The following is a 14501-nucleotide window of genomic DNA, read 5'->3' on the forward strand; positions in this document are numbered from 1 at the left end:
GCTTCAGAGTTTGGTCTTGGCCCTCGTTCCTACCTCCAAAGAACCAACTCCACAGTATCTTCTCTCACCAGTTTCCTGCAAATGCAACAAGGGGGCTGTGCAGGTAGTTGTGGGTGTCGGAAGGCTGGTATTAAGTGCTCATTAATTTGTGTCAACTGCAAGGGGTGCAGTGACAGTCAAACTTAGACATGTGTGAAATTTGTGTACATACATACTTTTGCCCTTTTCGTCCTGTACATTTATGTAAAATTTTGTAATTACGAAATATAATAACCATGTATCTGACAAAAGACAAAATTTTACAGGGGAGCTAAAAAACATAACTTTTATTAAAAATTTTGATTGCTTTGATTTTTTTTATTTAGAGCATAATCATTTATTACTCTCAGGTTGTGCATTGTCTTTTTTGCATCATTTTGTTATAACAATTTTTTTTTCACTTAAGTTTTTTGGGCCAGGACTTTTTCTGACATCTCAGGTACGAGGTCTCAGTTCTTAACCCTCGAGATATGAAAAGCATTTTTAATATTATTTTTCAAATTTTACAAAATTATTTTATTCTATTACTATATTTAAGAAGTACGAGACAGTGGGTTGCTGTAGTTCTGTATTTAAGAGAGTGTACATAAGAATTACTAAAGAGCTACATTTGAAATTGTCTTCATTGATAAGAAATGGTCCAACTTTAATGATGAGGAGCTGCACACAAATGGGTGGTCCAATAAATTCACTTTTGGTTTCATTAAATGCAGAATTTCTCTCTCCATATCATTTTTATGGAAAATATTATTGATAGGTGGGTTAGTTTCAATGATATTACCAAAAAACAGAAAATGTAAAATTTGTCAAATTTTGAAGAGCACTAGAATGGAAACGGGTGGTCCAAAAAATATGCGGATGGTCTCATTCAATGCAGAATTTCATACCCTACAATTTTTAATTCCACTATGTTTTCGATATTGAGTCATTTACGAGATATAATCACAGAACTGAAAACATACCCCTCTTTCGGGTACACTCCCCCCCCCCTTTCCACAACTCCGCTGAGGGGGAAAACCTAGGGTAGTCATAGTGGGACACAAATGAAGCCATTAAAACAATAAAGCCTTTTTGTAGCAATTTTTTCCGATTTGAATGCTAATTCTACTAGACTAGTAGAGCACTTGTTGCTAAAGGCAAAGATCAAGAGTTCAAGTCTTGGTCTGGAGTTTTGATTTGCCAGAAAGTTGCTGTCACCTAGTGTGGCTTAAGGTAACAGTATAAACAAACTCTCAGGAAGTGCTGGACCTTAATAATGTTGTTAGGAGTACTGTTGCTGTGCACACAGAAACTTGATGGTTAGGTATCATATATTACCACAACGCATTTATTTATTGAATAAGGCATCTGTTGTGAAAAGTTGTATATACTACAAAAGGGTAGACTATGACCACTTCAGGTAGACTTTATTTTTTATAAAGTTTAACTTAAAAGTTTAAAACAATTGTAGAATCGGTTAGAATTCTTTACAGTTTTTTTGCAGTATTAAAATATGAAGTACATTACTAGATTGCAATATTTCCAAAAGGTTGGTATAAACAAGAAGTCCCACCTCCCACCCCATACAAAGTGGTGATGCTGGGGTTAATGTTGATTACAACATTGATTTTAGCATGTGCAGCCTGACAATTATTGTGCATTAAATAACAGCCTCATACATTGCTACATGCTGAAAAAATGCCCTTATTTAAGAGGGCAATAACTTTGATTAGTTAGTTCTTAGTATTGATTCCTCTAGTAATGCAGTTGTTGCCATGATTAGTAACTGCCCTATGATTTTAGTAGTGGGTTAGAGGAATTTGTTTATTTGTAATCTATATTGTGATGGGGTTTGCTGCTGTGATGAATTTTTTAAATGATTTCATGCTGTCATAATCTTTATTTGATGTACAGTTGGACAATTTCAATTTAAAGCCTTTGTAAAGTATCTGAAATGGAAGCATTATACATTGGATACTTAAGTATCGGTTATGTATTTAACATAGTAACAAGTCATATCCCAAAATATACTAGAAGGATTATAACTTATTTTATGGAAGATTCATTAATGATGCATTATGCGATGTACATCTTTGCTCCTATGACTAATGTAATTGTCATAAAATAAATTAGGAATAGTTTTACTTTAGTTTATGCAGTCATATTTACACCAGCGATGATGATTAAATATGATTGAGAAAAAAAAACAATATAGTTTGATCAAAAAGTTTCTATAAAATTATAATCTTCCTAGTTGAAGTTCATTAAAAACATAGACATTAAATGTAAGAGCTTTGCAACAGCTGTTCAAAAGTAACATGCTTGCAAAAAAAATCTAATTTATTTTATAACTGTTACATGCAGTCATAGGAACAAAGACATAGATGGCCTAATATACCATTAAAGAATTGTTCATAAAGTTAGTTATAATCCTCCTAGTATATCTTGGGATATAACTTGTTCGTATGTTAAATACGTAAGTGATACTAATGCATCCAATGTATAATGCTTCTGTTCTAGGTACTTGAAAGTGGCCTAAGGACAAAAGAGTACTGTGATATATATATATATATATAATCAGAATTTCAGCTAAGACAGCATGAAATTATTTTTAAAAAATTGTTGGTTGTTAGGAAATTATATTGTTGTACAGGGATGAGGCATGGTGCAGGAGAGTTGTACGTTAACAACAAACAAATACCCATTTTAGCAGGTTGTTTCTGTTTACATAAAACAGTTTGACCCACTTAGTCAGTACTGTTTTGTAAGGTAAATTCATGTCTCACTTTTTACAGGTTCTGTGCTATAACCAACCTGCAGACTCCACTCAAGTGAACTCGTTTAAGAGTCCCCCCCCCCCCCCCCCCCCCCCCCCCCGCACGCACACACACACACACACACACACACACACACACACACACACACACACACACACAAAGTGAAGAAATGAAACAATGTTACACACAGTGCTAAAATGCTGCAGTCAAACAGGAGTACAGACTACTCAATAACCTGAGCAAATTATACGAAGTGTGTTGAAACAGTAATATAAAGTTTGCATTTTGTATTAGTCAGATTTGCACATATTTCAATGTGCATTTGGTAAATATTCCGAGGAATTGTCAGCTGATAGTATTGATGATTGAATTATTTAAATACAAAATAAATACAGAATTTGTATTAATTTTGCTGTAAGAATGGAATAAATAGAACTGTTTCAGAAGTGATCAGTGTTGCTTCTGGTGAGTGTGCTATGAGTAAAGCAAGGGTGTTTACAAGTATTACAAGCATTTAGAAAAAGCTGTAAAGATGTTGATGACAAGCAACATGGACATCCCAGCACATCATCAACCTATGAAATTGTGAAATAAGTGATTGCCAAACTGAAATCAGAGAAGTCTGATGTTGGGGTATCAGTTGGCTCATGCCATTAATTTTTTTATGTGTGTTTTAGATGTGAAACATATGACAAAGCAAAATTTGTTCCAAAAATGTTGAATTTCGAACAAACCAGCTGCAGTTGCTAGTTCCTTAGGAGTCACTAGGTGAAGTCAACAATAATATAGAACTACTGAAATGTGTCAAAATAGGTGACGAGTCATTCCATGTCAAATCAATACAGAAAAGTACACTTTCCAACCTGACCCTCATAAATTTCCATACAATTTGGTGTGTTCATTGCACATGACGAGAATGAAAGGTGCCAGATTACAGAATTTTAATGAAAGTAAGACAATAACAATGTCTGCTTGAAGTTCTAAAAAGTGCAGAAAATTTGACAAAAACAGCTGTAACTTCTGATCTAATAAAGATAGAACAATGAGCCAGGTATTTTGGAAAAGCCTTGTAAGAAGCTTTTCAACTATATGCAATTTCATCATATTCGAAGGAAGTACAAAAGTACGGTTAACGACCTTGACCTTGAATATCTCAAAACACGTCACCTTCGAAATTGACAAAAAGAAATTGGCTTCTCCATGTTATACTATACAACATTGTAAAAATTCCAACTGGGATGGCATGAGATATAAATTAATACATACACAGTGTGTTGCATTAATACAAAATAAATTGTATTCAGACTCAGTGTGACACAAAGCACTGAAAACATGTTTATTGTTAAAAGGGTGGTGGTGCAACAATGTAAGCAGGCCAAACTCAAGCTATCTAGTATTGGATGGCAGTGTGGCTGTTGCCTGTAAAGTTAGTTGCTGCAAAAGCTGTCCTTAGGTTAGTTCGGTTTAAGTAGTTCTAAGTTCTAGGGGACTGATGACCATAGATATTAAGTCCCATAGTGCTCAGAGCCATTTGAACCATTTTTGCAAAAGCTGTTGTGTGTGAAAATTATACAGATCTTCTTTGAAAATGGAGTTTGAGAAGATCATGTATCGCTGTAATCCATTCAGGAAAGATGGTCACAGCAAATACAAGAAATATGTAAAGTGCAAATGTGGAAGGTTGGTACGATTGGTGCATAATGGCAGTTACAAAATATGTGACAAATGTGGGAAAAAAACTAACTTGTGGACAAGGGCCTGTGGTTGACGAAACTACATTGACAAGAGTGGAAACCACAAACCAGTGTAGCTCCTGAGGTGAGTCAGACAAATCTGTAGCCACAAAAATTGCTTTAAATGATAGTGTGGTATGTCCTGGCAAGTCCCCAGTGAAAAAGATGCTGGGGGAGAGTGAACATACGTGCAGAAAAAGATCAAGCAAGTGTCTGAGGTATTCTGAAGTAAATACATACCTAGTGTGGAAGAAAAAGCATATAAAGAAACAAATGTTGAATCTGAAATGCTGCAATTGAAAGAGAAATTCAGTACCAGCACCACAAGCAGTGAGAAGTTCCAAATTCTGACACTACTTCCAAAAAGTTGGAGCATTCAAAGAACTGAAAATGAATTTGGAGCCCAAACTATGTAGTGAGAAAAGCAAAACAATTAGTCAAAGAATGCAGTATCTTAGCAACTCCCAAACCAAGACCTGAATGTGTCTTAAGTGAACAAGTTGTGGATGGTGTCACAGAATTTTACAACAGATAATATAAGCTGCTGTTTACCTGGGAAGAAGGATTTTGTTTCTGTCAAGGAAAATTGTTCCAGTATTCATAAACAAAAAAGACTAGTGTTGGGGATACCTGCACAAAGATGAACACCCAGGACTGAAAACAGGATTGTCCAAATGTTGCCAGTTGCAATCCAAGAACTGTTTTGGCTGGTGCAACCAGTACCCATAGCAGGGTGTATACGACCTGGGACAACCGGGAGATCCAGGAAAAAGCCGGGAATTTTTTAGAATTCCGGGAAGTTTTCATTGTTTTTGTTTTCAGTTAAATTTTTGTAATTTTGACTGGCAAGAACCGATACTCTTAAAGGATATTACTGTATACCGCTATTTCAGAATAATACTGCAACAATAAAATATGAACGAGAGAAAAATGAAAATAAAACTTAAATTGCAAAGGAAATGCGCCATATACAGCAACAAAACACAGTGCTCATACAAGCGTCTGCTAACAGCAAAATGTGTCAAAGGCTTTAGAAAGATTATGCAATGTTCTGTAACAACAAATTGCCTCCGATGAACGTGACGTCACAACTGTTTACACTAGATTCGTTTTTGCAGTTACGAGCGGGATCACGCGCATGCGCATTTGAGTAGTACCTTCTCCCACTTCTGGCTATAGAAATGTGGCTGTTGGCTGTGTAAGCAATCGCAGCTAGATGCTACCTGGAAAAATTTTACTGGAGTGCCCTAGCTGCCAGATTCTTGCATGCGCAGCAGGCCCAGTTCTAGGAGGGGCGTGGGGGGCAAATTCATACTATTGAGGGAAAAAACCTTGTTTCACAAAGCGACTAGCATCCAGCGCACGTTAGTCTAACGATTATTCATATGACTTTGAAACGCATCCCTGTCGGTTTTTGAACATTTTTGAACACATTCTAAGTTGATTTCTGAATGAATCGTAAGTTGATTTGTGAATGCGTGCATAGTGTACATGATGTCTGTCAGGGGAATCCTCGTCACATGTAGAAACAAACTTACCTACCAAAAGGGGCTATACGAGCTGAGCGGAGGCCGAACGGATGAATGACGACCACTGTGAGATTGAGATTGTGTGGTTGATTGGGTTTGCGAATGATGAGCGTTGTTATAATTAATGGCTAAATCCATAGATTCAGACTACAGTAGTGGAAATAATCGAATAACAGGTAAGAAAGATTACGTATTACCTTCTCGGTGTATCTAAGAAAATGAAATTTTGACAGAATTTTTAGCCAGATTGCTATACTAGTAAGGGCCAGTTGTACAGTCCCCGGCAAGCAGCCGCTTTAAATTCTGTTCTGAAAGCAGCTCGGAAAATGCGTTGTACAAACATGTAGCAATGCCTAACCGGAGAATAATAGCGGGATAGCTAAACGGGCGATTCTGGCAGAGTTAGTGGAGTTAATGTGAAAATAAGCTTTGACATTGGCAGGAATAGTTACATAATTACTGACAACAAGACTGTTTGTTAGAGTGAGGAAGGAGAAGAAAACGGGGACATCAAAAAAATTATGGAACAATGACGATTCCTAGTTTGTATAAAAATTTCGTACTACTACTTTCCGATCTCATACTTGAGAAACTGGAGCGTATGAATGAAGTGTGAAACTATTTCCTGAAGTATGGCTTTTTGCTTGTAGTAGGCCTAATAGGCATTTGATATTGGTACTTTGTGAATTATATTTTGTCGTTACAAAAAAGACCGTTTGTGCCAAAACAGTGAAAGCACGCCATGTAAAGCTGTAGCAAGATTAGAGAGAAAAAAATTCTAGGAGCTAAGGATTGAAGAATTGTGTATTGTCTTGGTTGTCTCGTGTCTTTACTGGGTTTATGTATCCTATATTTAATTTTGTCACACAAAGCAGGAAGTTGTTAGCTGATGGGGAATAAAGAGTGAAAATTTTCTGAAGAGTTCTTTGTTTTAAAAAAAGAGGCACAGGATGTCAAACCGGCCTGCTGTAAACAGGGGAGGCACCACAGGACATTTTAATTTCTACTGTCCTGAATATGGTTTGATGGCATCCTTTACAAAATATACACGTTTCAATTCCACAGAGCGAAGTACAGTGACGTGCGATAGAAGAATGCTGTGTGAGGAGGCGAGGCACTGCCCTTTGGCACTCTTATGACCAAATAACATGTCTTACATGTCCTCGAACACATGTTTTATGCATCAGACGCTCCAGAAAGATGTGCGCTACAAAATGAACATATTTTTGAAAATTCAATTTTTTAAAATTTTTGACGCCTATCTCAAACGCTCGAGGGAGTGGCGGGGTATTGCACCAGTTCGGAAATATCGTAGATTCGGTTCTGATGAACAGAGCTGTCTGAGTTACAGTTGGGTAGTGGGTAGTCTCCACGTGACCCCTGTTACAGATAGTGATTTTGCTGTTTCCTCTTCGTTTACTGCTCTCACGTCAAATGAAAACATAACAGATTCCTGATTTCCACCTTTCTGACAGTCAAGCATTAATTGCCTTGCAGAACAATGAAGTTATTTTTGTCGATTTGCTAAAGAAATTTTCTTTTTAATTCCACACACTGTTCGCTGCATTTCAAGTGCACGTTTTCAACTTCCAGCACGTATGGCATTACGCCATAATAAAGAACCAAACATGAGATAACACAGTACTTGTACTCCAAGAAAATTTACATCCCGAAAACCACATTGAAAAGTTTAATATCAGGTCGTGGCCTACTTAACTGGGAATATGGACATACAAGTATGCACTTTAAATGTGCACATTTTAGTATGGGTCTCGAAATTCCAATGCTCTTGGAGTATCCTCTGATGTCTTGTTTCTTCTATGACATAATGTACGATCTTTTAATGTTTTACATACAGGCTCCCTATGGCATTGTAGCTGCGCAAGTGTTGTGACGCCTGTCATCTCTGGCAACTGCGCAAACGAACCCATTTCTAACAGGTCACGGGAAAATATTCCGACTGGTGGTTTGAAAAGCATTACCATCAAAGTACCATTGTGGCGGTTACAATGGAGCTATGTACGATGAATTTCTTAAACCACAGAGCGTTCGACTCTCATTTAAAAATCAACTCTTTAATGACGAGCCATTTAGATGAATTTCGAGCCCAGAAGTCGTTATTAAAAATTTTACGATTACATTTGTGTGATATATCTTAAATTGTAATACGCGCATAAAAGACCAACATTGTATGTGAAAGCTTAGCTTCTCTTGCAGCGTATTAATCTTACGGACCAATATTATGCATGAAAGTGTTGCGTTTTGTGTAGCAACACTATGTATATTAATTTAAACCATTAACTTTTTCTGTTTGTGCGTTCGCACTACTTAACAGTGATGTTTCTAATGGCTGACTACATCACGTGTCCTAAGCTCTAAATACCCTCTGTCATCGACTGGCGAGATCACGTGACATGAGCTATGACTAGCTTACAAAATCGCATCGCAATGTCGATTTCAATGTTTCGGAAAGTGACATGCAGTGTTTGGTGGAATTCGAATTTATACTTTCGTAATACGAAAATATGCAGAGTATATGTTGCTGCACATAAAAGATCTTTCCAAAATGCGTTTTTTTCCTCCTGTGTTTAGTTTTATAAAGTGCCGGAAATTCTACTCCTGTGTATTAAACCATAATCATTCAAAGGACTTATACAGTTCCGAGAGAAAATATACTGTCAGTTAACAGGGAAAAAGTACGTTTCCACCGGGAAGAAAGTGTATTTTTAACCGGGAAATCCGGGAGAAGTTGGGGAATTTTTTTTCCTTGTCCACGTAGACACCCTGCATAGTGTCTATGTTTGCAGTATTCACTAAAATATGAACCTTATTTTGAAAGGTTCCAGATTAGAGTTGATATGTGATGCAGACTGCCAACTTTGCACCTATAAACAATATCTTGCTCAGATCATTTGTAATCCTGCATGGGCAAAATGTAATATGTCCACTTGTGAAAACTACCCAGGTACACATTCTACCAAGACACACATACAAGAGTTGTTTGATGAAAATGGAATTGATGAAATAACACAAGCTGTGGATATGTACAATAGAATAACTCTGCAGACACGTGTATCATCTGTGGAAGACTTCTTGGTAAACCTAAAAGCTTCGGTTGCATTCATTCATAGCTGCCGAACAGTCTGAATTTCTGCATCTGAAAGAAACAGTTAGTGACAATGAGTGCATATGTGATTTTGCAGAAAATTATGCATTTATCCTGAAGGATGAGGTGCAGTGGTGTCATTGGAACAATTCACAGGCCACCATTCATAGATTTGTTGTTTATTATAGACATCCAGAAAACTATGCACTACATCACACTTCCTTTGCTATAATGGCAGAATACCTTAAATGTGACACAGTGTGTGTTCATCTTTTTCACCATCACTTGGTTAGCTTTACGAGATCTCATTTCCATAGAGCACCAAAATGTGTATACTACTACTCAGAGGGTGCTGCAGTGCAGTATAGGAATTGCAAGTATTTTGCTAACATAACTTTTCATTAGGCTGATTTAAATGTCTCAGCAGAGTGGCATTTCTTTGCCACATCAGATAGCAAAGGACCATGTGATGGTATTGCTGGTATCATCAGGAGACTTCTGCCCATGCCAGTCTGCCAAGCATCTACAACTCTGAGACCCAGACTATTATTTGAATGGTGCTTCAAGAACATTGCAGTGTGTCACTTTCGTTATACAACTAACAATGAGTATGATGAAGCACCTGTCCTTAAAGAGCAATTTGCCCAAGTTCACACAACTGCAGATATTCCCCCAAGTTCATTGTGTTATTCCCACAGGCTATTAGAATATTCAGACAAAAGTTTTCTCCAACTCGCCAGACATCACAAATGAATCTCTAACTAGGACCCAACAAGACTTGTACCTGGGTGATATCACAGGGTTTGTTGCATGCATGTACAAAGGTCACTGGTGGCTTGAATGTGTTTTGAATGTTAATGCAGGTACTAGTGAGGTTCCATTTAGCTTCCTACATTCTCATGGGCCTTCACCCGAGTATGTATACTGTAAGAAACCTGACATCTTACCTGTGGGCAAGGACGGTCTTAACAAAGGTTGATGTGAGAACAGCAACAGTATGTCCTTTCACCAAAAGATGCACAGACAGAGCTATATGTTGCTTCCCAGTATTGAGACATAGTAAGTCTAGATGATACACTTGTCATGTTTGTTTCTGTAAATCTGAACCTGTTTACCATGCCTTCCAAGCATGTGTTCAGCTGGGGTGGTTATTTCATATTTTGCATTTTTGAAGGTCAGATGCCCTAGTGTGACCTTGCATATTATAAATGTGTGCTATTGGCCTGTTGACTGTGCTAACTTACTGTGCTATGTTATAACACCTGCTTTTTAACAATAAACATGGTTTTCAGTGCTCTGTGTCATAGTGTTGGAGTGTGAATAAAATTTATTTTGCATTAATACAACACATTGCTTAATTTCTCTCTGCTAATCCCATTGTCATCCCAAATTAGATATTTTATTATGATGATTAGTGTAACTTGAAGAAGCAAATATCTTTTTTTGTCAGTTTTGAAGGTAACATATTTTGAGATATTAAAGGTCAAAATCACTGGCCTTAACTGTGTACATCCTTCAAATATGAAAAAAATTGCATATCATTGAAAAGTTTATTTAAAGATCTTTCCAAAATTACCTGGTTAACTGTTTTATCTTAATTAGAACAGAAGTTACAGTCAGTTTTGTCAGCTGTGTTTGTCAAATTTTCCGCACTGTCTAGAACTTAGTGGTCATTGCTCTTTTCAGACTTGCATTAAAATTCTGTAATTTGGTAGTTTCCATTCTCTTGTCATGTACAATGAACACACCAAATTTTATGAAAATTGAAGCGGATCCATTGGCACGTGTGTTGATTTGACATGGAATGACTGATGAAACATAGGTTTATAGATACGATGTTGAAACTAAGCCACAATCATCTTCGTAGAAGCATTTAGGATCATAGGTGGGAAAAAATCTTGACAGTTGCAATCAAATGTGTAGGTTATGCTTACTGTGTGTTTTTAGATTTGAATGGCACAGTGCCACAAAATCAAATGATCAGTAAGAGTACTAATTAAAAGTTCAATACATTTGTGTGAAGCTATGCAAAAAAATGTGGAGGTTTGTGGCAAAACAATTTGTGGCATTTGTACTATGGCAGTGAATTCTACTCGCACTTTGTTTGTCCATGAAGTTCTAGCCAAAAACAATACTGTAATGACACGTCAGCCTCCACACTCACCAGACTTGGTCCTGTGACTTTCTATTCCCAAAAATAAAGAAAACTTTAAAGGGCTACTGTTTCACAAGCATAGATAAGATTAAACACACATTGATGAGAAAACTAAGTTATCCCAAAGGTAGTTCTAGAAGCAGTTTGAAAACAACTTGTACAAAAAAAATAAAAAAATTCTTTGACTTTGATGCATATTGGATAAATTGATTCAAATGAATAAATTACATAAACACTTTTTTCTAATTTTTGTCATTCTCCACACTTATCAAATAAACTAGTTGATTAGGTTTTGAAGTTTTCACTGGTCTGTACATTAAAACTTCAGCTAACATGCAGGATTTGTGTAATAATACTCAATCTAATGCCATACATAAACTTCTTACCAGCAACTTGAACTGCGTCATAGTTGTAATTTATTTGAACTATAGGTGGGGAATGGGTATATGAATATCAAAAATATCAGCTCTTCAAAACATTGTACTGTATGCTGCATGTCAGCAAATGGTACTTTCGTAACACAAAAACAGAATCAGTAACGGATATGGTCCTGATTGCTCAGTGGGTTGGCGAGGCTATAAACCTTAATTCATGATGCTCATTCCTCACCCCCACAGCAATGGTTTTTATGTGAAAACGCTGAACTGGTCTGGTTCTTAACTGCAAACATGGCAAATGAAAGAGCAGCAAGTCCAAATGATGAATATTTGGTCTGTTTATAACTTGTCTGCTGAAAGGTCAGATGAAGACATTGTGAAATGTAACTTCACACATTAGAGCATTGTTCTGTTGAATTGTTTACTTAGTTGTAATCTCCAAATTACTTTGTTGCAGGATTCTTCGAAGATTTAATGCGAAATTGTCATACTCATATGGATTTCACTGTAACAACTCTGTGGTTACTCTTACCTGTGGGTATTTTTGGATGATGGTGTAAGAACTGATTGGCTTACTGATATTGAAATATTGCTGTAAGGTTTGCATTGCAGGTGATTTCCATAAGTATGAGGGGGGGGGGGGGGGGGAGAAAGAGGACTTTATAAGTGTAATACTCAGCAATTTCATATTGCAGTTCACTAGTGTCTTGAAAGTAGTGAGGCAGTATTAGTCACCAAATTATTGGATAGAATTGTTTTCTGGACCCATGTGGTGTCAGTGAAGTAAATCAGTAAACTGCAACTTGGAAACTAAAGAAATATTACACTTGCCATGGAGGCAGTGCATCATCCTCTCAAATCTGACAGTGTGTCCCATCTGTGACTAATATATTTAACATCAAATTACCTTAAAATGCAATTGCTGTGCTCATCTTTGGCTTTGTATTGTCTGACAAGTGCACTGCAAGCCAATAAAGATAGTTGCAGTTGTCTAACTAGGTAGCAAACAAAATTGGCACCTGGGAAATAATTTTGTGATTTTTTATGCATCAATTTCATTTTTATGTACTCTGAACATTAAATTTCTTTATTTTATTATTTTACAGGAAAAAGAACTGCTAGAGGCAGCAGAGCACCATGAATCTCTTCGTTTAACTTTCGTGCTACTGCTAACAGAAAATACACAAGTAAGCTGGGAAACAGTGTTATGGAAACAGCGGCTGTATATACAAGTGCCAGGGTGTATTTTGCCTGAAGGATCAAAAGAAGGGTTTGTTTACTTTTTCATATGAATCTTTAAGCTATTTGTTCAATATTTCACTTTGGAAATTTCAGGTAAATTTGATACAGACTACTCAACATCCCTGATATATTTAGCATCAAATTACCTTTATAATGCAATTGTTGTATTCACTGCAGTGTTCCCTTTTCTGAATAAATGAAGGTTGTGTCTGAATGAAAAAAAGTGTAAAAATAAAGGAGTTCTGCTGATTGTTCTATAATCCCATTCCCTACCATAGCAAATTGTCAACCATTGCTTGTCTCATGAGAGTCCTAAATTTTTAGGATTACATATTTAATTTTCTACATTGATAATAGGCGTTAGAAATGATGAAAAAAAGATTTAGGTAAAACATGTTCTTAACATGGAATGAACAGTGAGACATAAAGATTCCAAATACATAACTTGTCAGTAGAGATGAGACCTGGATAAGTTGAAACATTCATAAGTTAAGCATTTCAAGGGGAGAATTAGGCAACAATGAAGGGAAATGTAATAGAATATGATTGAGTAGCAGTGAAGACAGCAGAGAAACAATTACACAAGAAGACAGGGTCCAACAAAAACTAATAAGTAACACATATATTTAGGCAAAAAGGAATACAAACGTCTCAAAAACGAGATCGACAGGAAGTGCAAAATGGCTAAACAGGGATGGCTAGAGGACAAATGTAAGGATGTAGAGGCCTATCTCACTAGGGGTAAGATAGATACCGCCTACAGGAAAATTAAAGAGACCTTTGGAGATAAGAGAACGACTTGTATGAATATCAAGAGCTCAGATGAAAACCCAGTTCTAAGCAAAGAAGGGAAAGCAGAAAGGTGGAAGGAGTATATAGAGGGTCTATACAAGGGCGATGTACTTGAGGACAATATTATGGAAATGGAAGAGGATGTAGATGAAGATGAAATGGGAGATACGATACTGCGTGAAGAGTTTGACAGAGCACTGAAAGACCTGAGTCGAAACAAGGCCCCCGGAGTAGACAATATTCCATTGGAACTACTGACGGCCGTGGGAGAGCCAGTCCTGACAAAACTCTACCATCTGGTGAGCAAGATGTATGAAACAGGCGAAATACCCTCAGACTTCAAGAAGAATATAATAATTCCAATCCCAAAGAAAGCAGGTGTTGACAGATGTGAAAATTACCGAACAATCAGTTTAATAAGCCACAGCTGCAAAATACTAACACGAATTCTTTACAGACGAATGGAAAAACTAGTAGAAGCCAACCTCGGGGAAGATCAGTTTGGATTCCGTAGAAACACTGGAACACGTGAGGCAATACTGACCTTACGACTTATCTTAGAAGAAAGATTAAGGAAAGGCAAACCTACGTTTCTAGCATTTGTAGACTTAGAGAAAGCTTTTGACAATGTTGACTGGAATACTCTCTTTCAAATTCTGAAGGTGGCAGGGGTAAAATACAGGGAGCGAAAGGCTATTTACAATTTGTACAGAAACCAGATGGCAGTTATATGAGTCGAGGGACATGAAAGGGAAGCAGTGGTTGGGAAGGG

The 14501-nt window shown here is 36.9% G+C and overlaps 1 protein-coding gene across 1 annotated transcript in view; it reads left to right on the forward strand.

Moving 5' to 3' along the window:
• Window positions 1-14501, forward strand: part of LOC124555987 (ornithine decarboxylase antizyme 1) — a 147242-nt gene that overhangs the window by 104995 nt on the left and 27746 nt on the right. Inside the window, exon 3 of the mRNA XM_047130032.1 lies at window positions 12802-12965. Coding sequence (XP_046985988.1) covers window positions 12802-12965 — 164 coding nt within the window. The remainder of the gene's footprint in view (window positions 1-12801; window positions 12966-14501) is intronic.

This window comes from Schistocerca americana, chromosome X (genome assembly GCF_021461395.2).
Source record: "Schistocerca americana isolate TAMUIC-IGC-003095 chromosome X, iqSchAmer2.1, whole genome shotgun sequence".
Lineage (NCBI taxonomy): Eukaryota > Metazoa > Arthropoda > Insecta > Orthoptera > Acrididae > Schistocerca > Schistocerca americana.